Source organism: Sus scrofa, chromosome 7, assembly GCF_000003025.6.
Source record: "Sus scrofa isolate TJ Tabasco breed Duroc chromosome 7, Sscrofa11.1, whole genome shotgun sequence".
NCBI classification, from domain to species: domain Eukaryota; kingdom Metazoa; phylum Chordata; class Mammalia; order Artiodactyla; family Suidae; genus Sus; species Sus scrofa.
Genome location: NC_010449.5, coordinates 60,276,643 through 60,301,629, shown reverse-complemented (window position 1 = coordinate 60,301,629; position 24,987 = coordinate 60,276,643). Strand labels below are relative to the sequence as shown.

Sequence of the window (24,987 nt, the reverse complement as noted above, 5' to 3'; positions counted from 1 at the left end):
GAATGCAAGTTTTCTTTTAGAAGTCACAATATGCATTTTATTCTTATGCTACAATGAAAAATTTCCACTTAGAAAAGATATCTGAATATTAACATTTGCCAGGCAATTTATAGTTTCCAAAGCGCTTTCTCATTAATTATCTCGGAAAACGGAATAATGATGTGATTATTAAAGGTTAATTAAGCAAATACTTGTGAAGTAATTGGGAGGTAATCTATTTCTAATTTAACAGGTCAATCAGGGGTATTTAGGAAATATTTTTGCCGGTTAACAACTCTAACCAAAACAAAAAGATATTTAAATTGTTTCCTTAGTGGAAAACAATAAGCCAGTGTTTGCTCTTTTAAGAGTCAATTGTTTTAAAGGGTTCCTGATTCCGCCGTTTTGATGATTTGAGACGTTCTATGAAGATTCTGAGTTTATCCTTCCCAATGTAACGCAAACCTTACACTGCTTTTTGCCACTTCAGGATAAAAAATAATCTGAGGACGGTAATTACGAGAAGGCACAGAGGGACGTGGAAGTCAGACAACTAGCCATCTACTCGTGGAAAGCAACATGTTTTGGCTATTGACTATATAGAACGGTGAATTAAAACCCAATTCATATTAACAATCAAACATGACACTCCAAGTGCATAATGATACAAAGAAATTTTCTCTAAATATTTTCTATGAGTGCAGCTTATAACACTGTCAGTATTCTCATCAGCAGTCTGACTACACAACTGCTTTTCCCTAACTTTGGGTAGCCTGGGCGCTGCCTCACAATTACCAAGTGGTTTAAAATCACTCCCCTCCTGCTCCCAGTTTACCAGCGAAGAGACGTGATTTCCAGGTACGAAAATGCGAGGTGACCCGCAAAAATAGAGGTGAAAGGTCTCAGTTACAGTCCGAGGACCAGCCGCTGGGAGTCACGGGGCTCGGCCCGGGCCCCCGCACTGGCTTCAGGAGTGGACACCGGGCACCTTTGTCTGTGCCCTGCTTCCCTGGACGCCGGCCGAGAGCCGTGGGTGGGGGCGCGGGCCCCGCAGTCCGGGCGGGCCCGGCTCTGTCCCCGGGAAGCTCGCGGCGAGGGCGGCCCGGCCGGGAAGCGGGAGGTCAGCGGCGACGCGGCGGGCCGCCTCCCACGGGAGCCGCGCCAGGTCCCAGCAAGAGCCGGGTGGGATCGCTATTGTTTTTGGCCAGCATATAAATCCCCGCGCCGACCCTCTGCGCACCCAGGTTTCCTCCCGGAGACCATTTGGTTTCCTTTGAGGCCCTATATAGAGGCCCTAGGCCCAGGCTGAAGAGAGGTGCGCGTCCGCTCAGGCCTCCCGGACAAGCCCGGGCTCGGAGCGTCCCTCGCTCTCAGGTCTCTGCAGCCCGAGGCGTCTAGGCAGGTGAGGGAAAGGGAGGGGGGAAAGGTGGTGAGAGGATTTCTGCCGGTTCTGGAAGCAAGAGAGGCGGGGGCGCGCGGGGGCTAGGAGGAGGAGGAGGAGGAGGAGGATCCGCTTCTCCGGGGTTTCCCTGACGCCAGCAGCAGCACTCGGCGCGCGCGCCCCGCGCCGGTCCTCGGCTCCCGGGAGAAGGGGGAGGGGATCGGGCCCGCCGACTCGGCCCGCGAGGCGGCAGCCGGGATTGGAGCGAGGGCGGGCCGCGCGCCCAGCCGATGGGGTGCGGGCGAGGGAGGCGCGCGCCTGCGCGTGCGCGGGGGTGCGCGCCCCGGGTCCCCGCCCCCCACCCCCGCCGCCCGCGGTCTCCGCCCCCCTCGCGCTGGTGTGTGGAGCCGGAGTCGGCGGCGGGTGGCGGCGCCTGGAACCTGGAGACCGACCGACCCCCCCCCCCCCGCCTCGCCACGGAATGTACTGACTCCCCCCCTTGCCTCCCCTCTCCGCCCCCCTGCAGGAGGGAGGCGCCCCCGAGTCTCCCCTCCCGCGAGAGGGGCCGCGAGGGCCGGGCCGAGCCGGGCTGGAGCAGCAGCGGCGGCGGCGGCCGTGGGAGCCGAGCCTGCAGCGAGGGACCGGCTGAGGCGCGCGGGAGGGAAGGAGGCGAGGGTTCCGCGGCGCTGCGGCGGCCGCCGCCGCCGCTCGCGGGGAAGAGATGGCGGCGGAGCGGGGAGCCCGGCGACTCCTCAGCACCTCCTCTTTCTGGCTCTGCTGCCTGCTGCTGCTTGGGCGCCGGGCGTCGGGCGCCGCGGCCACCAGGAGCGGCTCTCCACCGCAGTCCCCAGGTAAGCAGCGGCCGCGGGGTGCGGGCCCGGGCGGCGCGGGGTGGGGGCGGGGGCGCGGCATCGGTACCGCCGGCGGCGGCAGCGGCAGCTACGGTGTTTTTGTTTAGGCTCCAGGAGGAAACGTGCAGAACTTCTCTCCCTGGTCCCGGGTTGTGGAGGAGAAAGGGGGTCGTGCAGGGTGGAGAGTGAAGTGGGCAGGCGGGGGCGCCGCCGGAGGAGGAGAGGCCGTGGGGGCGCGTCGGGGGCTCCAGGGTCTAGTTCTGCGCTTTGTACCCGGAGGCAGGTTCACCCCTCGCCTCCCTCCCCTCCCCCAGGCTCATCCCACTTGTAAGAGTGGGACATTCTTGTGCTCACACAAGCACCAGTAGAGGCCACTACACACCTCATTAAATAAACAATCGTACGGCCAATTCATTAATTTTCAGGAAAGGAAGGGGGAGGGGGGCTTGAACTCCGCATTCTCTGGCCAGGGATTTCCCAGGGAAGCTCTGGTTGATCTCGGGGGACTACTCGTGCGGGATTTGTAGCCCAGAGGCTGCGGAAGAGAGAGTGTGTCAGAGGGACACAATTGTCCCCTCATAATCAGTGGTGTTGACTTAACGATGAGGGCGCCTTGGAGAACAGCTCTAAGTGATTATATCTGTTAGTGTTTCCGTTATGAAAATGCCTCATCTTTCCTGGGGATTACAACTATATTTACAGCCTATTAACCGCTCTTAACCTAGGGAATTGTCTAAGCATCGGATTTTAAGTACTTGTACATTGTTTTCAAGTGGCAATATCTAAATATATTTAGCCGTAAAGCCATTTTCGGTTTTTTTTTTTTATATCATAGATTATTGAAATCGCCTGCATTCCCACTTACTTAAGGGGACCAATTAACAAAACTGCACACCTGCCCGTAAAGACCTTATAGTGTAATTGAGGAGCGGTACACGCTTAGGAGATGAAGGGCAAATCAGCATGTAATCTGTTCAAATTCTTTGACCAAGGTGGTGTATCATAAAACTGGGCAACTTTCACCTACCTGGGTGAGATCTAAAATTTTTGTATTTGAAAGTCGTAGTATCAGGCACATTGGCAGCTTCTAAACACTAAACCATAGCTTGTTGTCCCCTGTTTTGTATTTAAAATCACATTGCGGTATAACTTGGCTGATAAAAAAACTTTTAAAATTTTCTTAGGTAATATATATAACACATGTTTTTTGCCAAAGTTAAATGCTTGAAACCTAAAGTACCAAGGGTATTAGCAAAACAGCTATATAAATAACTGTTTTAGTATCAAACTTACACAGTCAGCCTAAACAGGGTGCACATGTTGGTCCTGAAATGTAGGTAATTGATCCAACCTACAAGATGCAAGAAAAATGTAATTATCTTGTAGATGCAAGAAAAATGTAATTATCTTGGAAGACTCTAATTTTATATGTAAATTTTTATATGTAATTCATTATATTAAGTGTGTGATAGGTGATTGATGGAGTTTCTGTTTAAAATTTTGTCAGTAATGTTATATGTATAAAGTGCTAGTAATCTTATTCCTTAGGTTAATAAAAATAATCAGTCTCTTAGGCAGTCATAACATCTATTTCAACATTAATTCAGTTGATGGGCTTTTATTTTTCACTGATGAGAGGGGTGCAAAGCATGGCTGAAATGTTTACTCTGCCTTCATGGAGTGTGCAGTCTGGCCTGTGTATGTGGGGGAGAAGATAGCCATTCAGCTACTAATGATACAGTAATTAAGTTGTGGTAAACACTGCTAAGGATTACAGTAGGTTTTGAGAAAGCCTATACAGCAGGGACCTAACCTGACTGGATGTTAGAGTGTCTCAGAAGTGAGATCTGAGTAGGAGTGGAGGTGAGGAGGCTCACAGCTAATTAGTGTTGTAGTTGGGTCTAGAGCACAGATCTTCTGGCTCTCTGCAAACCATCCTGCTTCATTGCAAAAGGAAAAGGAATAACTGCAGTGAGAAGGGGGTTGGTCACTTCTTTCAAAAGCTTCAGAGACGCGGAGACATCAACGGAATTGAGAAGGGAGTAAGCAGCACCTAGAACATGCTGTTTCGGTAAATCACATGTCATTTGTTTAAATTTTTTATTTCTTTAGAGGGTAGACTCAGACACCTTTCTGTAGGGGATTACAGTGAATAAGTGTTAGAGTAAGGAAATACTTGAAATGGAGGCTAGAGTGTGTGTCAACAGGATAAATGGGATGTTTTTCCAACATAGGGTAGGCATGTAGACATGAGGAAATGGAGGGAATAGGGAAGGACTGGTTACAGAAAATAGCAGTGGTGGAGGATTGGAAATGATTAAGCATGCAGTCTGGCTTTGGGAAGGAAAAAAGGGCAGATTACTGAAGATATGCAGGAACCTAGGGCAGATGACATGACAGTACAGCCCATGCAATGCAGGCCTTCTCTAATCAGAGTGAAGGGGTTCATGAGTGGTGGTGGGATAAGATTGGGATACTAGAATGGAGAAAGGAAGACAATGTTGAGAACTCATTTGAAATCAACTTGAATTTGAAGTAGACTCAATCAGCTATTTCCACACTTGCATAGCAACTTTTTGTATTACAAGAGTAGAATTAGTGAAAAATTTTAATCAATATTGGTTGCTTCTGAGTTACATAAAATACGTAGAAATTTTTCAAAATTTTTGTTAGAATAATCAGATATCCCATTCATCAGATTGCAAAAGAGTTTTTGATGAAATGTCCTAATTATGTTAAGGGTAGCTTTACCTAGACTTCAGAGGTGTACTGTGAGCTTATGTAGCTACACTTCTCATTTAAAGTAAGATAGTCCTCTTGTCAACATCTTACATAGATGATTCTTTCTACCTGAATCATTTATTTGATGATGTGATTTGTTACCTCATAAGATAGTCTATTCCTATTTTGAATAACTTCTTTTTAGTAAACTTTGCTTTATGTAGTACCTTTAACTTTAATTTTCACCCTCCCTACTCTTAATTTGGATTTTTTTCTCTTACCTTTTTTTTTTTTTTTTTTTTTTTTGGCATCATCTATCTCCTGATCTATCTCATACTTCTCTGATCTGTTCTTCACTTGTTTTCAGGTGTTTCTCCCCCCCCCCCCCCGCCTGAAATATTGGTGTTTAAAGTTGATTTCGGCGTTCCCGTCGCGGCACAGTGGAAAGGAATCCGACTAGGAACCATGAGGTTGTGGGTTCAATCCCTGGCCTCGCTTAGTGGGTTAAGGAACCAGCATTGCCATAAGCTGTGGTGTAGGTTGCAGAAGCGGCTCGGATCCCGCTTTGCTGTGGCTGTGGCGTAGGCCAGCAGGTACAGCTCTGATTAGACCCCTAGCCTGGGAACCTCCATATGCGGCGGGTACAGCCCTGAAAAGACAAAAATAAATAAGTAAAGTTGATTTCATTCTGTACACTTGTCTTCAGTTGCTACTGTAAGCTAATAACTGCCCTAGTCCATTCTTCATGTGCCACTCTATAGCTTCACTGAAGGGGCACTTTACATTACTCAAGACCAAAGATACACTTACCTTTACTCCTCTTCCTTCATCCCCTCTCTCCAGACAACACATTGAATGATTGCGTGGACTTGTCTTTCTTGGTTACCTGTCCTGGATGTCACTGTTCACCACTCAACCAGATTGAGATGTAGAAGTCATCCTGGACCCTCTCCCTGTCCTCTTCCCATAGGCAATAGTTCTGTTTGATTTTTACCTCCTAGATATTTCTTTAATCATCATCACCCCACCTAAAGTAACAACAGTGTAATTATTCTTTATCTCCACCATTAACCTCCAGAAGTCTTTCCTCCTGCTGAAATGAGATTTCTTATATATTTTTCTTAGCATGCCACTCTCTTACTTTTAGTCTCTTATTAGTGTGTCAGAGCTTGAATCTTCTTGGCATGAAGATTGTGAAGCCTTTGTGTTCTTTACCACTGGCCTCCCACACCTCCAGTTTAAAGCCTGTTCTCTTGGTGCCTCTAATGTGTGCCTGGTGCTCCATCACTCCAGGTTAACTGCAGAGCTTCAGGTCTTCATGCCTTTGCAATATGGATATTTCTTCCTATTAATGCCACTTCCCACCTTGTACCCTTGTGAAACTCCTACTCATCTGTTCAGTGGATTTTTCTCTTCTAGCCCCTCCTCCAAAGAGAGAGTCATCATTCTTTGCATTTCCATGGCTTTCTGGTCCTTTTCTTCTTGGGTTAACTTATTTTCCTGTTTCCTTTGCTTGCCTGAATCTCTTGAGGGTTTGGACTTTACTTACCTGGTGTAGCACAAGCACATGGCACAGAGTAGATTGCCAGTAATTGTTTATCAAATGAATAGTGAATTGCTTTTGTTTTTAACCCCTCCCTCCGGAGCCTTACAAGCACAAATTGGATTCCTTTATATGATGGTCCTTTACATGTGTGATGACAAAATTTATGTGTATATGTGTTTCTGTCCCCTTCTTCTTTCAAAATTAATTATCCCAATTCTTTCAGCCAGTCTTTGTATGACTTAGTTTTTTGACCTTTTGTGAGTTTGGTTATCTTCTTCTGGAGAGGTCTGCGAGTTTAGTATTTATTGGTTTTGTCATCTTTGGAAAGATCAATGATCATACTAATTCATCTGTAAACAGAGACTAATGTCTTGCTTTGCCTGCGTAATAGAACGAGGTATAAAAGAGTTCATAGATTTATAGGATTGAATGCTCAAAGGAGATAGATGTGACTGCTTTTAGTAAACCATATGAAAATGAATACATGATGTGGGATGGTGAAGAAAGACTTAGCGACATGGAGGCAGGGGATTTGGATATTACTTATGGTTCTGCATGTTCCCATATATGTGTTGGGGGCAATAGGCAGGCAAGAATAAGACCTTGCTTACTTGAGTGGTCAGAAAAATGAGATATAAACTTGCTTTTAAGGTACAATGTCTGTGTAGAATGGTTTTAACATTTTTTATGAACTTAAAATGTGCGGTAATTCTATCAAATTTTTGAAAGTATAGTTTTTTCTGTTAATTGATCATTATTGGTTTCTTTATGAATTTTCTCTATACTCATAAAAATATTAGGGTAATATTAATCTCATTATATGGAAGCTCTGTTTATCTATTTAGTAGTTTTCGTCCCAAACCTTTTATTTTATTACTGACTTTTGTGTGATTGGGAGGTATTTACAATGCTATTGGTAGATGTTTTGGCTTCTAGGTAAAATTGCCTCAACAATGGGAGAATAGTCAGGGGGAAAGACTGTAGGTAAGACCATACTGACCAGAGAGTTAATAAATGTGAGGAAAATTCTTGCATTTATGATTTTTAAAAATTGACTTTGTCATGGGACACAAGCCAGTGAAGATGATACTGGAATATAATCCTGATTTTGGATTCATTTTGAATGAAAGGAGTTTTTTGACTAGAAAGTTTTAGAAGTAGAGACAAAAACTTGCATTTAGACCCACTGGTATAATTTGGGTATATTTCTTTCTAGTCACTGTCTATATGGCACATAATTTTTGTGTTATAATCATGTTGTATGTACAGCTTTATATGTACATGTCATTTTTCTTGTTACTACACTATTTCTAAATCATCAATTTATTTAAAAAACATATCTGTTTGAAGTAAAAAAAATATAGAAGTACATAAATCAGAATTTCCACCAACAAATTCCTTTTTAACCCATAAATAACCACTTTTAATACTTTTCCTTCTGCATTTATGGGTGTATAGTTTTATTTTTTATACATAAGCAGGATCACATTACTTACTGTTTTCAACTTGTTTTTCACTTAGTGCATTGGAGATCTTTCCATGCTAGTACATGTAGATTTTCCTATAATCATTATTTAAAATGTCTGTATAATATTCTAGTGAATGAATATAGTATTAGTAGTGGCCAATAAAAGTAGTTTTTATTGAATACTCACTGAACAGGCAGTGTAACTAGTTCTGTTACATGCATTTAATCCTTTATACAACCCTGTGAGGAAGATGGTAATATCTCACCATTCTACAGATGAGATAACTGAGTCACAAATATCTAGTGACTTTTACAGATTTCACAACTCTGATGTGGAAAAGTTGGCATTCAAATCCAGTTCTTTACAGGTCTAAAGCCTATGCTCTTTATTATACTGCCGCTAATTATTATTCTTCATTGATGGATATTGACATTATTTTCAATATTTTTCTCTAGAGAAGAATGCTGTAATGGACTTCTTCCTGCCTGTGGTCTTTCCCTCCATATTTTAGATTCCCTTGCATGGGATTATTGGTGAAAAGATAATTTTTGTGTGTATGTGGGGGTCAGTTTCCATTATTGTAGAAGGTATAAAGAGTAATGCCACTGGTCAGTACTTTTACAACTTCTTTAAGATATTTTCATTTTTCATTGTGAACTTAAAATGCAGGTCCCAGAGCTTTTCTGTTTCATCTGTTAATTGAAGGGTTTAACAAATTACTAAATAGGTAATCTCAAAGTACCTTCTACCTCCAAGTTTCCATAATTTTGGAGTCTCTAAAATTGAGTGGTAGATTTATCTCACCCAAATAACTTCTCTTCAGTTCTTGTGTATGGACACTGATCATTTCTTTTTGTTCTTTGAAGAATTACCTTTTGTCATTCTTGAAAAGTCCAAGTGACTGTATATCTTTTATTTAACCCCTGAAGTTGGATATTATTTGGAAAAATCTTTTAAGTTGCTTGTAAATAATTGTGTATGGTTTTATTTTATAAATGTAAAAACGGCTTTAGGGCTGATTTCAAGAATTAAGCTTCAGTGTTAAGAAATTGTGAGATATTTTAAGATACAATATTACTTGAAATATTAGATACTTAACCTTTAAGCTTATAAGGGATGTAGAATAAACTGGCCAGGTAATAGATCTTGCTGAAATGAGAAGATTTTGATTCCCACTTTGACTCCCTTTTGTAAAGAAAGGAGAGAGAGGGAGGTAGTGGTTTTATATGTTTTATTTTTAAAAAATCAGTACTTGTATTCTTGCAAAGGAGTTAGCAGTTGGGAAGTCTGAAATTCAGATTGTGTGTCTTTGCTTTTCCTGTTAAAAAGAACCATGAGAAATAAGCTCCTTTAAACTTGTTTTATGGCAAGAATTTTTAAATTTAATTTTGTAGTCAGACAGTTCTAGCCAAAAGTAAAAAAAATTAGATAATTTTGGCTAGTTGCAAACATGTTATCTTTGAGGGATAATTATACACAAAGCCAGGCTCTGTGGAGATACTAAGATGAAATGGACATGTATTCTATCCTTAGGAAGCTTTGGGCTAATAGAGATAAGACATACCCATAGATAATGGATAATACAGATAATAATTTAACATGGGGAGAGTGTCATTACTGCTGTAAGTGGAAACGCAAATTCTGGAATCCTTGTGCTGCTTTTCTCATGATTTTGGTTCTGCATCTTTAGAGTAGTCCTAACTTAGTTTTACCAAGTCAGTAGACTAGAACTCTCAGAGGGAGTTATTATTTCCTCTAAGGGAAATGATTCCTGGAATGTTTGACTGTATGAGAATGCTGATAATGGAGCCATCAGGGGGTGCAGCTACATCCATGTCTTCGGGAAATCCGGAGATTGATCATACAGGTTTTCAGGATTTATTACTGGTCCGTAATAGCCAGTAAACCTTACTGAGGAATCCTGAGCAGGGTGAATGATACCACATGGAAACTGAATACAGGATATTTGTTTTTCAGCTACAGAGTGAGTAAAGAAAAATCACCAAGATACATCTTTACGTATAAGGTCTAGTTAGATGATAGCATTATTGTTTACAAATTCAGGGGACAGAATAATAAATTGTAAGTTTTATTTATAATTTTTTATTTGTAGTGTGACTTTTGATGTAAAAACTAAAATTATGAGGATCTTCTAGTTAACTCCTGAAATTTTTTGGTTTGAGGTGGGGTTATTTGTTGTTTTAAGTTTACATGGTGTTGTGTATCCAGGGGATTGTGTGTATACTTCTTATGGTGATAACCCTTTATCAGTAGCCCCCCCCCCCCACAGAACTCAACCATCATGCACCCTCATCTCCAGAGGGTCTATACATCAAAGTAAATAAATCTCTCAGAGTCCCAAAGGTCTTTGCTTAGAGCCTTTATCTTTAATTCACATGCAGTTCTAACAAGTGTATTATCTGATTTTGAAGCCCATAGCTGATGGGAAGTGATAGAAAGACTGTCTTAGAAATGCCCCATAACAAAAGCAATTAATCACCTTTTTAACGGAAGATTTAAAATAAATATAAACATAAGAACAAAACAGAAATGGTTGTTTCAGCCTGGTGGAGGAAAGTTTCTTTCCTTCTCTGTCATTGCTGATGGGTATTGCCTGTCCTGGCTAATTTCTTTTGTCCATCCTACTATAGTTATAGTTGCTGTTCGGGAAGAAATACCTTCCCTCTGAAATCTCTAGTCTCTCATCTCACCTCAAATTAGTATGAGTTCAGGTTTATGCTTCCAGATGGGAGAAAAGGAAATGTGAATGGGAAGGAAGGTGGGGTGGCATAACAGCGTTCCTCCTCTCTTAGTTTCCCCCCTCTAGCCACAGAATTTGTCTTTATTAGCATTTCTAACCTTGATGGCTAAAATACATATGTGAATTTTAAAATTTGGGATAAAATTGTTGGTTTGACTTTAAGAAAATAAATATTTAAAAAATTTCAAACAATATGTGAAGTAGAAATATCATACATTCCAACCTTCTCACTAGAGATAACACTTTGAATAGCTATGGACTTTGTTTTATATATGCAATTAAATATTTTAAAAATATACACACATATAACAAAACTAACAAGTGGGGTTGTGCTCTGCATACTTTTTTCCAACTTGTTTTAGGCCATCTTCCCATGTGTACATACAGATTTATCATAGCTGTTTTGATAGCCATATGGCATTTTATAGATGCAGCATAATTCATTTAATCAATCCCTTTCGATGCTCTCAAATTTTTTATTGCAAATATATGCAGTGAACCCACTTTTTACAAATGCAGTTATGCATGTGTTCAAATATACATAGAAGTTTGTAAATGTGGAATTGTAGGGTAAAGGAGCATGTGTGTTAAAATTTTTGCTGGTTATTTCCAAGTTGTTTTTCCGAAAAGCTGATTTTTTTTTTTCTATCAATAGCAAATGAGAACATGCCTGTATCCCCACACCCTTGCCAACGTACTAGTTATTTTCAGACCTCATAGTCTTTGCTGGTTTGATGGAAAAAATAAATCTCTTTAAATTTTATATTTTAAAATTATTAATGGAGTTGAACATCTTTCAGATTTTTATTAATGGTTTGTATTTTTTCTGAGAATTGTCTATTTTTGTCTTTTGTTCCTTTCCTTTATCCTTTCTTGAATCACTGGTTCATTTTTAAAATATAAATTAAACAATATAATTAAGAATACAAACAATTTAAAACTTTTAACTGTCAGAACTCCTATGGCTACCTGTGGTTTTTTCATATTTTTCATGTAATGAGAAGCACACCAAGTGATCAAGTCAATCTGGTATCCATTGCTCATGTTTGCTTGGAATGGATTCATAAACTTTCAAATTGTTCTGATTTGAAGAAAAAAATTAAATGTTTTACTCATTGATTTGAGTGAAAAATAGGAATTGAAATAGATGCTACTACTTTTTTAAAGACAGGATGAATAATTTTAGTTCAGAGTAAATTCAGTTAATCAAATACTTGAATGCCAGTTTGGTTCAGGATACTGGGGTGGTTTAAAGTGGAAAATATAGAATGAAAATGCAGTAGGATAACCAGCTATAATGGAAAAAATAAAAATCATTAAAAAGGTGCAGTAGGAAAGACAAGTTTAAGGGACAGGATATAATTTCCATTTTTTAGATACCTAAGCCTGAGATGCCAGAAGATCATTATATAGTTCTAGGTATTATAGAACTGGTTCTCATATGAGAGGCCTGTCTATACCTGTGGCTAGAAATATAGGTTCAGAAATTAACTGATAGAGGTGATAGTCAGGCCATGAAACTAGATCATATTACTGAGTAAGGAAAAAGAAAACCAAAGGCAAAGACTTAGGCATATGCCCGCCATTGGGTCTCCAAAAGAATGAAGCATTACTCTGTCTGCAGAAGATGATAAGTACCTAGAATCTGAGCTGTGTAATGATAAAGTTCATTTCACCTGTGGGTATCTTAAAGAACATTTGTGTGAATAAATGGGACAGTGCTAAAGTAATATTTGTTTTTTCCCTTACCTCTGCATGCATGGCGTAGCCCTTGCTGCTAGGCAGGGAGGGGGCAGCTTTATAAAGACAATTCTGAAAAAATATTTTCTATAAATAACATGTATAATAACTTGGCACTCTACTGAACTGAGGTAAACAATTAATGAGTTAGTATGTGTCCATGCTTAGAACAGAGCCTCATTTATCTTAATAACTCCTTAAATGTAAACTGCTGTTGTTTTTATTATTATAAACTGGATGAAGAAGCCATCTAGAAACACATGAAAATTAGATAATACTTATATAATTTGGTTTATATTATCTGATGGCTGTGTATAATTAGGCTGTTGAATGTGTGAGCTTATGTGGAGAAGGATAAGAATTTGTTTAGTATGGAGTATTTGGTTAATAAGTTTCTTTGAGGAGGTGTAGGACTTGAGCTGGTTTAAAGACATGACTAGGCTTTATAGGTGGGCAGGATTTTCTGGCAAGGAGAATAAGATGAGCAGTATGAGTTGAGACAGAGTAAAGGCAAAAAACAAAATGTTCTTGATCAGTAAACTATTTCTTGAAAAGCCTCACTTTTGTTATTCTGAAGATTATCATTTGTTATGAAGTGAAAGGGTGACTACTAGATGATGAAATCATAGGCCAGATAATCTTTTAAGGATTGTGATGCTGGAAAAGAAGCTGGAGGTACTGCTTGTTCCAGTTTTTAATGCCTGAAAATTAACCTTATCAGGACATATTTTCTTCCTAAGACTTCATTTATTTCTTGTTAAATGTGGGTATGTTTCATGAAACACCAGTTTCTCTGGATTTTATTCAAAGCTGCAGAAGTAAGCTTCAGATACTGTGTATTAGGGGAGTTCCTGTTGTGGCTCAGTGGTTAAGAACCTGACTAGTATCCTTGAGGATGTGGGTTTGAACCCTGGCCTCACTCAGTGGGTTAAGGATCTGACGTTGCCATAAACTGTGGTGTAGGTTGCAGACACAGCTTGGATCTCGCATTGCTGTGGCGGAGGCTGGCAGCTGCAGCTCTAATTTGACCCCTAGCCTGGGAACGTCCATAGGCCACAGGTGTGGCCGTAAAAAGAGGAAAAAAAAATTGTGGGTAAGAAATATCAGATAAAATTGTGGCACTAACTTGGTAGTAGTTCCACTTTGTTCAAAATTGTTTTAAAGTTGCCTCTGCATATGCGTAATTTGACATCGATATAAAAATCCTATATTACAGTCTTTTTGCTTTTAGAACTCACTGGACAGCCTCCCCATTCCCTCAAATTTGATGTCGTACATAGTATTAATGTCTACTAGGTACCCTCATCTTTTTGGAAAACTCCATGTTTGTAGAATTTTTTATGTGTGGTTTTTGAGATTTAGAAATTCACCAGGATATGATTAGATGGAAGTTTATTCATTTTTTTTCTTTTTAAATACTGGTACACTGGAGTTGCATTTTAGTTAGGCATTTCATTTAAATTCAGCCAGCATGTGAAAATTGCATGTTATCATTTTACCACTTAACGTACCTTAGGAGGACCCCACATTGGAGGCTGATATTTCATCTCTCAATAAGTTGGACATAGAAAGTTTTCTTCTTAGTGTTGAAACAAATTCTTTTGTTGACTAACAAATGAAGAGAAAGACTTGGATTTATACTGTTCAAAACTGTTTTAAAAAAAGCTCTAGAGTTGAAATATCATGAGATGCTTATACTAAGAAAGGCATACTGGAACTGAGCTCAACTAGGAGAAAAACAAGTTCATATTTCATGTTGCATGCTTATACAGAATGGATTGTTCTATTTAAATTATTTCATATTTTCTCATGTATGGTTGAATGTGGTTGAATTCATTTAACTTAAAAATGTATCTGTGATGTGACTTCTTTTATTAGTGGGTTATTTTCTAAACATACATCTATTTTAAGGTAGGAAATTTTTCTTCTTATATTACTTTACCACCTATATGCTGTTATCTTTTTCTGGAGTTCCAGAGATAAGGATATTTGCTCCTTGTTCCCTTGTCTCTTTCCTTTCTAACTCTTTCCTCTTTTTTGGTGTGTTCATTTTTGCTTTATGTATGTTAAAGCTATGTTATTAGATTCATACAGATTTAGAATTATTATCTTTCTGGTGATTAAAGTCTACTTTTTCTGATATTAGTATGGCTGTATCAACTGTCTTTTGGTTAGTGTTTAAGAGTTTCTATCCTTTTATTTTCAGCCTTTTTTGTTGTCTTATATTTATGTAACCTACTGTTAGGTTTTCTTTTTATTTAGACTGACAATTTTTTTTAGAGTTTTTTTGTTTAACATTTAATGTAATGGCTGATATATTTAGCCTTAAATCTTCCATTTTATTATTTACTTTTATTTGATTTGCCTGTTCTATGTTCTCCTTCCTTTTTTTTTCCCCTTACCTTTTTTTTGTTTTTTTTTCAGTTGTGCCATTTTCGCTTCTTTTAGTTTGCCAGCTATGTATTCTTTCACTACTCATTTAGTGGTTCTTAAATGCATCATTGATTTATTACTTTTACCATTCATTGAATAATGTGAGGCCTTTAGAACACCTTAATTCCATTTGTCCTTCTCTTCTAATTTTTATGTTATTGTTATGTATTTTCTGTTTATATTGCTATCTGTAAGACATTATTATTTTGGAAGCCATTATTGATTTAGATTTACTCATATATTTATCAGTTGCTCTTCATTTCTTTCCACTTCATGAACTTCTATTTGGAATCATTTTTTTCTTCCTGGAGAATATCCTTTAGTATTTAGTTAGGTCTGCTGGAGATGAATTCACCCGGCTTTTGTGTATCTGAAAATGTCTTTATTTCACCTTCAGCTTTAATTTTTTTTTTTGGTGGGAGGTTGCTGGGTGTAGAGTTCTAGATAGAAAGTTTTTTCTTCAGCCCTTCAAGTGTTTCATTCTGTTGTCCACTAAACTCCATTTCTGCTGAGAAATCAGCCGTAAGTCTTATTTTTCCTCTTTCATGGGGAATGTGCTTGTCTCCCTCTTTCCCTTTGGCCACTTGTGGGATTTTCTCTATGATTCTCAGAAATCTGTGATGAGCCTTATTGTGATTTTCTTTGTATTTATCATTCTTGTTGAGTTTCTTGTATCTGTGGGATGGTTACTTTCATCAGTTTTGGAAAGTTCTTGGCCATTATCTCGTCAAATAGTTTTTCCTCTCCGTTGGACTTTAGTTCATTTAGGCTTTGAATCCTCACCATTCTGATGTGTTCAGAAAACCTATGGTTTTTGTAGCTTTTCTGCCATGTTTGGTTGTTAGGGTAAGAGCAACAGTCTCTTGTGACTTTCTATATTCTAACCAGAGGCAGCACTCTTGTTTATTGAGAACTTAATTTCATTTATTGAATTTTTCAGATCTAGTATGTCTGTTTTCTTTTATAGTTTCTAGATCTCTGCTAAAATTCTGCATACTATATCTTTATTCCTTTAACCCAGCCCATTATATGTGTTCCCATGAGAGCTTGCTTTTACGTCTGTTATTTCTCCTGGTTTTGGCATTGTCTTATGTTTTTATGTGCTTGTTTATTTGTGATTGAGTGCTAGGGATTGTGTATAAAAAATTGTAATCTGAATGCTACTATCTTTGCCTATAAAGGATTTATCTTTGATTCTCTTCTGGTATGTGGTTGTTATAAAGTCACTAACAAGTTCAGATCACTTTAATCCATTCAGGGATTGAGATGATTTAATTTTTAAAAAATTACTCAATGAATTTTATGACATTTATAGTTGTACAACAATCATCACAACCCAATTTTATAGCATTTTCATCCCAAACCCCAGCCCATCCCCCACCCCAACCTGTCTCCTTTGAAAGACCTAAGTTTTTCAGTCTGTGAGTCAGTATCTGTTCTGCAGAGAAGTTCATTGTGTCATTTTTTCAGATTCCACCTGTCAGTGAAAGCATTTGATGTTGGTGTCTCATTGTATGGCTGACTTCACTTAGCATGATAATTTCTAGGTCCATCCATGTTTCTAAAAATGCTGGTATTTCATTCCTTTGAATGGCTGAGTAATATTCCATTGTATATATGTACCACATCTTCTTGATCCACTCCTCTATTGATGGACATTTAGATTGTTTCCATGTCTTGGCTATTGAAAATAGTGCTGCAGTGAACATTGGAGTACATGTGTCTTTTCAAGTCATGGTTTTCTCTGGGTAGGTGCGCAGGAGTGGGATTGCTGAATCAGATGGTAGTTCTATTTTTAGTTTTCTGAGGCATCTCCATACTGTTTTCCACAGTGGTTGCACCAATTTACAACCCCACCTACAGTGTGATAGGGTTCCCTTTTCTCCACACCTTCTCCAGCATTTATTGTTGTAGACTCTTTGATGGCCATTCTGGCCAGTGTAAGGTGGTACCTCATAGTGGTTTTGATTTGCATTTCTCTAATAATGAGTGATGTTGAACATCTTTTCATGTGTTTTTTGGCCATCTGTATGTCTTCTTTGGAGAATTGTCTGTTTAGATCTTCTGCACATTTTTTGATGGGGTCATTTGTTTTTTTGGTATGGAGCTGCAGAAGATGTTTATAAATTTTGGAGATTAACCCCATGTCAATCACTTCATTTGCAAAGATTTTCTCCCGTTTTCTGGGTGGTCTTTTCGTTTTGTTTAGGGTTTCCTTTTCTGTGCAGAAGCTTTTAAGTTTAATTAAGTCCCATTTGTTTATTTTTGTTTTTGTTGTGATTGCTCTAAGAGGTGAATCTGAGAAGATGTTGCTATGGTTTATGTCAGAGAGTGTTTGGCCTATGTTTGCCTCTAAGAGATTTACAGTATCTGGTCTTATATCTAGGTCTTTAATCCATTTTGAGTTTATTTTTGTGTAGGGTGTTAGGGAGTGTTCCAATTTCATTCTTTTCCATGTGGCTGTCTGGTTTTCCCAGCACCACTTATTGAACAGGCTGTCTTTTCTCCATTGTATATTCTTGCCTCCTTTGTCATATATTAGTTGACTATAGGTACATGGGTTTAATTCTGGGCTTTCTATCCTGTTCCACTGATCTATATTTCTTTGTGCCAGTACCATATTGTTTTGATGATTGTTGCTTTGTAGTATAGTCTGAAGTCAGGAATCCTGATTCCTCCAGCTCCATTTTTTTTTTCCTCTCTTAGGGTAGCTTTGGTTATTCTGGGTCTTTTGTGTTTCCAAACAAACTTTAAAATATTTTGTTCAAGTTCTGTGAAAATTGTCCTTGGTAATTTGATAGGGATTGCATTGAATCTATAGATTGCCTTGGGTAGTATAGTCATTTTGACAACATTGACTCTTCTAATCCAAGAGCATGGTATATCTTTCCATCTATTTGTGTCATCTTTGATTTCTTTCATCAGCATCTTCTAGTTTTCAGAATACAGGTCTTTTGTCTGTTTAGGTAGGTTTATTCCAAAGTATTTTATTCTTTTTGATATGATGGTAAATGGGATTGCTCCCCTCATTTCTCTTTCTGATCTTTCATCATTAGTATATAGAAATGCAGTTGATTTCTGTGTATTAATTTTGTATCCTGTAAATTTGCCAAAGTCATCAATGAGCTCTAACAGTTTTTTGGTAGCGACTTTAGGATTTTTAAGTATAATATCATGTCATCTGCAAATACTGATGAGATGGTTTAAAATCGGGCCTCGAACCTTATGAGCTGAAATATTTTGGCTTTACCTTTGTTTCCTGTATGGAGCCTTTTGAGGTCCTAATCCACAGTTTTAGGATTGACCCTTTTCCTTGGCAGGCCTACAATCCAATTTTTGTCCCCTTAGGGCTTATGTATGTCAAAAGCTGTGCTCATCTTTTTAGCCTCTTCAGTGGTAGTGGCCTTTAGAATCCACAGCTACCTCTAGGTAAAAAAACAGCTCCAAATACCAGATTTATTTATTTGGCTTTTCTTACTTTCTTAATTTTGGTCCCTTAATTCCTCATGACCTTGGTCGCCCTCACACAAATATTTTGTACTTGGTCTAGTTTGTTTCTTCTCGTTGGAAGAGTTGGTCTGAACCACCTACTCTGTCATTCCTAGAAGCTGAACTCTTGCAATGCCCCTTTCATTTTCTCTCTTATTTGTGTTCTATGAGAAATTTTCATGCTTGTCTGGTGTTTCATCATGTGCAAACTGCATTTATTGCCCCTGTTGTGGTTCTTTGAAAAATTATTCAGGTTTTTTTGTAGCTGAAAGCAGTCTATCCTGATTTCAGATTATTCTCTTGTCATGTGCATGGTATTCTCTTAAGTTTTTTCATGATTTCTACAGTCGAGTTTAATGCCATTGGGAATTCTGGTATTTTAAAGTTCTCTCTCTCTCAGTAAATTTTCCAGGGGAAATTTTTTGCCTCAGTTGAAAAATCATTCCTTTAGCTTCTGGATCTTTTAAAGTGTCTGTTGGGAAATAGTGTGATGATGGGTGGTGTCTGTGTGTGCTCAGTATTGCTAGTTGAGAGGGGCTCTTTTAAAACTTAAGTGAGTTCCTTTTCTAATGTTTCAGGTCTAGATGAAAGAAGAGAAAATTTTAGATTTACAATAATTTTACTTTGCTAGATCATTGTTTTGGTGGATTGCAGGGAGTAGGGCAAGGTATAGTCAGACTGCTATGAAATAGGAAGGTTTACTGCTACAGTGTTTTCAGTGATGGAATTTAAAAGTTCCCAATTAGGCGCTGGCAGTTAGTTATGGAGCTAGCAATAGCAGCCTCTTCTCTTTCTGCCCTTTGTCTCAAAACTTTACTTGCCACGTTATCTCCAGCATGAATGCTTTGCCAGATGCTTTGCCAGGCTTTTTTCTTGGAGGCTCCCTAGGCCCACATATGGTTGGCACGCTTCTGTGATTCTCACTGGGCTACAGATTCCCCCACTCCCAGGTGTGTGTGTGTGTTTTAAGTCTTTTTCTTTGGTTATGTCAGTGAATATTGGGGCAGAGTGTTGGATAGGCATTGATTAAGTTTATGAACTCAGTTTTGCCATCTTGAACTGTAATGTTTTCTCTTTTTCATTTGGTTTAGTTTGGTGTCTGACCCAATTAAAAAAGAATAGTTTTGGTATTTTCTTTTTACTTTTATGTACATATAGATTATAATTATGCAATTTTTGAAGTACTCTAATAGGGTAATTAATGCTTGCCTGATAGGATCACTTTTTTAGAATGGGGCATTTTTAATTCCATAGACTTTTTTTGCATGTTAACTATGTTTTCAGGACTGTGCCAGGTTTTGTGATTGCAGACTTAAGCAAGTCTTTCAATCCTATGTACCTATTCTTGAGGCAGAGATACCTTTCTCTGAGGCGGAAAGACTTCTTTGGGAAAGTGAAAGCAGCAATGTTCATTTATTTATTTATTTATTTGCTCTTGCTTATTTATCTTGTATCTTCAGTATTTTATTTTATTTTTGTCTTTTTAGGGCCACACCCCGGGGCATATGGAGATTCCCAGTCTAGGGGTCCAGTCAGAGCTGTAGATGCCAGCCTACGCCATAGCCACAGCAACGCAGGAACCAAGCTGTGTCTGCGACCTCTACCACATCTCATGACAACGCTGGATCCTCAACCCGCTGAGCAAGGCCAGGGATCAAACCCTCAACCTCATGGTTCCTAGTCGGATTCGTTTCTGCTGAGCTACAATGGGAACTCTCTATCGTCAGTATTTTTAATGACTTTAATACTTCCACTCTAGTAAAGGGAGGCACAATGTTTTTTAATTAAATTTTTTCATGTTATGTAATTTTTATTAAATTAGAAGCAGTGTTCATTTAAATTTTTGAGTTTTACTCATTATTGAATATAAATGAGTATATATAGCGTTAATAATAGTTCTTTATGTAGAAAATATTCCAGTTAAATCTTACTTATGATTTTGATTGTTACTCATTTTTTTCTATATATAATAAATTTCAGTTTATTCTTGGACCAGGTGATCAAATCAAATAATAAAAGTTTATGTTATAAATATTGTTGCATTTACTTACGTTATATTTGGAAAAGAGAATGGCATGACTTTTTTTAAAAAAAAATTAAGGAATTCAGAGTTCAGTAAGTTAAGTAGGACATGAAACAGAAAAGTAGGAGTGTTATGTATTCATCCTGCAACCTTTTACATAAGGGAAGAATAATTAGGAATCTGCTTCAGCCTCAGATATAGAGTTTGCCAGTCTGAAAATTATTCTTTGGAAGTAGTTTGAATGATTAGGTATAGTAGAAGGAATTAGGAAAGCAGATAGCTGAGGCCAAAGGGAGGACCAGAAAAGAAAATGGCCAGCTTCATTATGCTGTTTCAGGAAGAATGAGGTTATTTCTGTTATAGATGTAAAACAGACTGTAATGAAAGTTGGCTGCCTTTACCTTACATACAACAAGAATAATACATTTTGAGGAAAGCTATTTAAATTGAGTCTTCTTGACTAATGTTTTGCTATAAGTTTATTTCCTCATATGTTTTTCATCTTGGGTTAAAATACATTATTTTATTTATATGATGTTACAAACGTGCTATGACAGAGTACACTTGCTGCCAGGTTTTCAGTTTTTAATGCAGTGGCTTTCACACTTGTTAAGTGTTACAACATCTAGAAGTAGTGGTTGCTTTGTGAGATGTTGTGAAGTATTAATACCTTTAATTACATTCAACAAAAGTTTAATTCTGTACACTGTAAATATGACATATGAATACAGTTCACCTTAGTTTAGTTGAAGAAATATTTAATAGGCATTTGTTGTGTATCCTAACAGAAGATAATTTCATGATGAAAATAAATTGTGAAAGAGGTAGAAGGAAACAGAAGATAATTCACCCCAGGCATGAATGGTTTATAGTATTTTTTAAGATGAGTTTGAGATCTTCATAGGGGCTGGTTGCTTTATCCAATAGCAGCATGCCTATGTGATTCTTAGTATAGGCAGTATTTTTCAGAGCATCATTATACAGATACTGAGATAAAAATCTGTGCTCTAGAGGCCTGGGAATCTGCATTGAGAGGCATCTATGAGGTTTCTGATTCACAGAGCTTGAGAAATATATTCTAAATGTTGACTGAAAAAGCCCAGAATATTGCTTCTGAATTTAAAAGGAATAGTGTTTTTGTGGGTTTTTTTTCCTTGCTTTTTAAGGTCACAGGTGCGCACCATATGAAGTTCCCAGGTTAGCAGTCGAATCGGAGCTACAGCTGCCAACCTACACTATAGCCACAGCAATGCAGGATTCCGAGATGCATCTGTGACCTGCACCACAGCTCACATTATTGCTGGATCCATAACCCACTGAGCAAAGCCAGGGATCGAACCTGCATCCTCATGGATACTAGTCGGGTTCATTTCTGCTGTGCCACAATGGGAACTCCAAAAGGAGCAGTGTTTTAGAATGAACTTCTTCTCTAAGGGAAAATATAATTCATATGGTTAGGGTAGTTGCTATTTACTTATATTTAAGAAATGTCTTTTTATAGCTGCAAACATTTGGAATATTGAAAAGAATTGCCATTTCTCTGAAAGTATTTTATTTTGGCTTTTCCTTGGGAATAATCATTATATCTAATGGCTTTTAATGATTTTTCAGATATGAAATTCAGTAAGATTTGGACTATATTCTGTTAATATAATATCTGAAAGATTCAAAATTACACATTTTTTTAAGTTTTAGTTTTGCTTATTAACTGCTTCAACTTTTGGAAGCAGAAACATAAATGAAAAGTTAAACTGTAAGTCTATGTGTATAATCTTTAAAAAATTCTTTCTGCAGAACAGTGAATTTGAGAATTCATTGAGAATTCATTCAGTAAACCTTTATTGAGTACATGTTGTATGCTAGGCTCTATGTTGGGGCATTGAGCATGGTTCAAACTTAAACCCTATTTTAGTAAATTTCACTCTAGTGGGAATGAGATAGGGAATGAATACATATAAATAAGTGATTTGTGAATTGCCTAACTTTAAATAATTTGAGATTCCAGTAAAAAGTATTTAAATAACATGCAAGAAAAAAAAAAAAACAGCTAGTGTGGTGGTAAGTATTCGTACGTGGTAGTGGTGCTGGTGTTGAGAAGTTTATAGTGATTACTTGGATTAGGATGATGGAGATGGAGGAAGTATATGGAGTGGGAAGACTTGTAGATGATAAAACAGAATTTGGTGATGGATTGGATATTGCGGTGAGAAACATGTCCAAGATGACTCCTCGGGTTCTTTAGTATTTATATAGCAGGATGGATGTTGATAGCCTTTGAAGTGATAAAAATAAGTTTTAGGGGGACAAGAAGAGCGTATAAGTTTATATTGGACATTGTGGATTTGATATGCCTTTGAGTTATCCAGGGGGCAGTTTGTTGCATTCTGGAGTGTAGTGAAAGATGTGGACTGTAGGTTTGGGAGTCTTGTGCGTAGAGTATGATTGAGCAGAGAAGATGGGCTGTTATAAAAGAGAGGAGTAGAGAAGTAAGAGGAAAACCAGGAGAGGGTTGTATCATAGAAGTCAGGAAAGGAGTATCAGATTCGCTGACACTTCATATGTGATGAGAAGTGAAGAATGTTTTTGTTTTTTGTTTTTTGTTTTTTTTGCATTTAGCTCCCAGTGAGTCACTAGTGACTTTAATAGGAGCTCAAAGTGGAATTTGGGAGCAAATCGAGGGACAAGTGGCAAGGGAGGAAATGAAGACTGAAAGTTCCAGAAATTTACCTGTGGGAGGGAACGGACTGAATGTAGTTGTTGAGGTCTAATAAGAATGGGGTGTGTGTGTTGTGTGTGTGTGTGCATGTGTGTTTAATGGATGAGGCTCTTGAGCATATTTAAAAGGCAATGGAAGACTATTTGTGAGGTGTAGTTTGAATAACACAAGGAAAACGAAGTAATCAATAATGTAGTTTACTGGGGAGGTTGGGAGAATATGGGGTTGGTTCCAAGCACAAGTAGAAGGATTTACATTAGATCAGAAAGGAGGAGAGATAAGTCTACTCTTGAACAGGAGGGAAGGAGAATAGAATAGGTGAATATTCTTAATAAGAAAGTGAGGCCTTCTGCTGTGCAGTAGTGAATAGCAAAGAATACGTTTGGGAGAGTTGAATCAGTTGACCAGAGAGTTAGGATTAGCAATACTTTAAAAAGTCCTCATATGAGGATATACCATATTAGATGTAACGTGAATTTAAATTCCGTGGGGTAGCATTGTTTTCTGTGCCTTTTCTCCACTCATGCCAGGGGCCCATGAGCATGAATACCCTGGAGATAGTAGGTTCTCAGTAAATATGTACCCTGAACTAGAATCACAAATGAAAAAATGCATAAAGAGTAACTACTCTTGACTGAATTAAACTTTGTAGATTAATGACAGAATTAAAAAGTGAAGGAAGCCTCTAATATAATGGTGTTTAATTCACCATTTCAACAAATCTCTCCCTCCAGCCTACTAAGCTTTTCTCTTTAATTAAGTACCTGATTTACACAGCAGATTTTGCTTATTTGAGGACTCAATCCATGTCTAAATAGATAAAGGTAACAGCCCTGATATAGTTAAGATACATTGTAAATGCAATCAGATTTTCACCTCAGGGCAGTTTGCTTCAAGACATCCATCTCTAAAAACCTGTTGTGTCTAAAAGTGGGGGCTTCTATAACTAAATTCCAGTTATTCAGAGGCTATTTATGTAGTTTATTTGTCTCAAGATTAGGGAACCCCTTGTTTCTCCCCTTCTAAACTACCTCTCTGGCCATTTTGTTACTCTTAAGGTCATGGGTAAGGCAGGGGGAAGGAAAGCAGAGAAAGCAGATAAATTAATGACCAAAATGAAGCTCTCTTGCGTGTTAGTCTTTCTTGCATCTTATTTCTATGGTGAAATGACTCAGTATAATCAAACAGGTTTTTCAATGTGCGAGGGAAACCCTCAAGTTACGTAGAATGATAGAGACAACAAACAGTTCCAGGCAGATAAAAATATTTCCTTATGTTTCCATATAAGCATATGGCTCTTTAGGGATAGGGAGTAGCCCTTTTCTCTGTCTTCCCACACCTCCCTAGTGTAACTGTGCCCTTTCTGTCAGTCTTACCCATAGCCCCAAGCATCCCCAGCCTCCTCCTCTTCCTTGTCACTGCTTACATGGATTGCTTTGCAGGCTTATGAAATGCTGTCATCTGGTGACCTGGACAGAGTATGACCAAAGGCAGACATTGCAGAGGCCAGATGGAGGAAATGCAAATTGTGATCACTAGACCATGCCCCTCTAGATAGTGGCCTTAACTTTTATCTTTGTATTCTCAGGCCTTAATATAGTACCTGGCATATATTATGTCTCCAGAAATAGTCTTTCATTCAGAAATAAAATATTTCAAAATTAGAGTCATAGGAAGAATTATTTACCTTTCTGCTTTTATGGATGAAAAATGCGAGGCTTAGATTCAGTAGCAGCTATTTATGTTCCTCTGATATAGCTAATTATATTGCAGACCATGCAAGGAGGTTAGTGAGTATAATATACAGTCCCACCCTTCCAGGAATCCAAAGTTAAACAGAAAGTCAGTCAGCCATTTATCTAACAGTGTGTGTGTGTT

At 38.4% G+C, this 24,987-nt stretch overlaps 1 protein-coding gene across 17 annotated transcripts in view; it reads left to right on the top strand.

Annotated features, from left to right (window-relative positions):
- The window catches only part of NEO1 (neogenin 1), a 234,909-nt gene continuing 211,659 nt past the window's right edge, over nucleotides 1,738–24,987 (top strand). For 15 of the 17 annotated variants that reach the window (XM_021099097.1, XM_021099089.1, XM_021099096.1 and 12 more), the window contains exon 1: nucleotides 1,748–2,211. In XM_021099097.1, coding sequence (XP_020954756.1) covers nucleotides 2,082–2,211 — 130 coding nt within the window. In that variant the 5' untranslated portion in view covers nucleotides 1,748–2,081. Of the gene's footprint in view, nucleotides 2,212–24,987 lie in introns of all 17 variants that reach the window. The other 2 variants (XM_021099093.1, XM_021099098.1) reach the window with 2 other exon arrangements.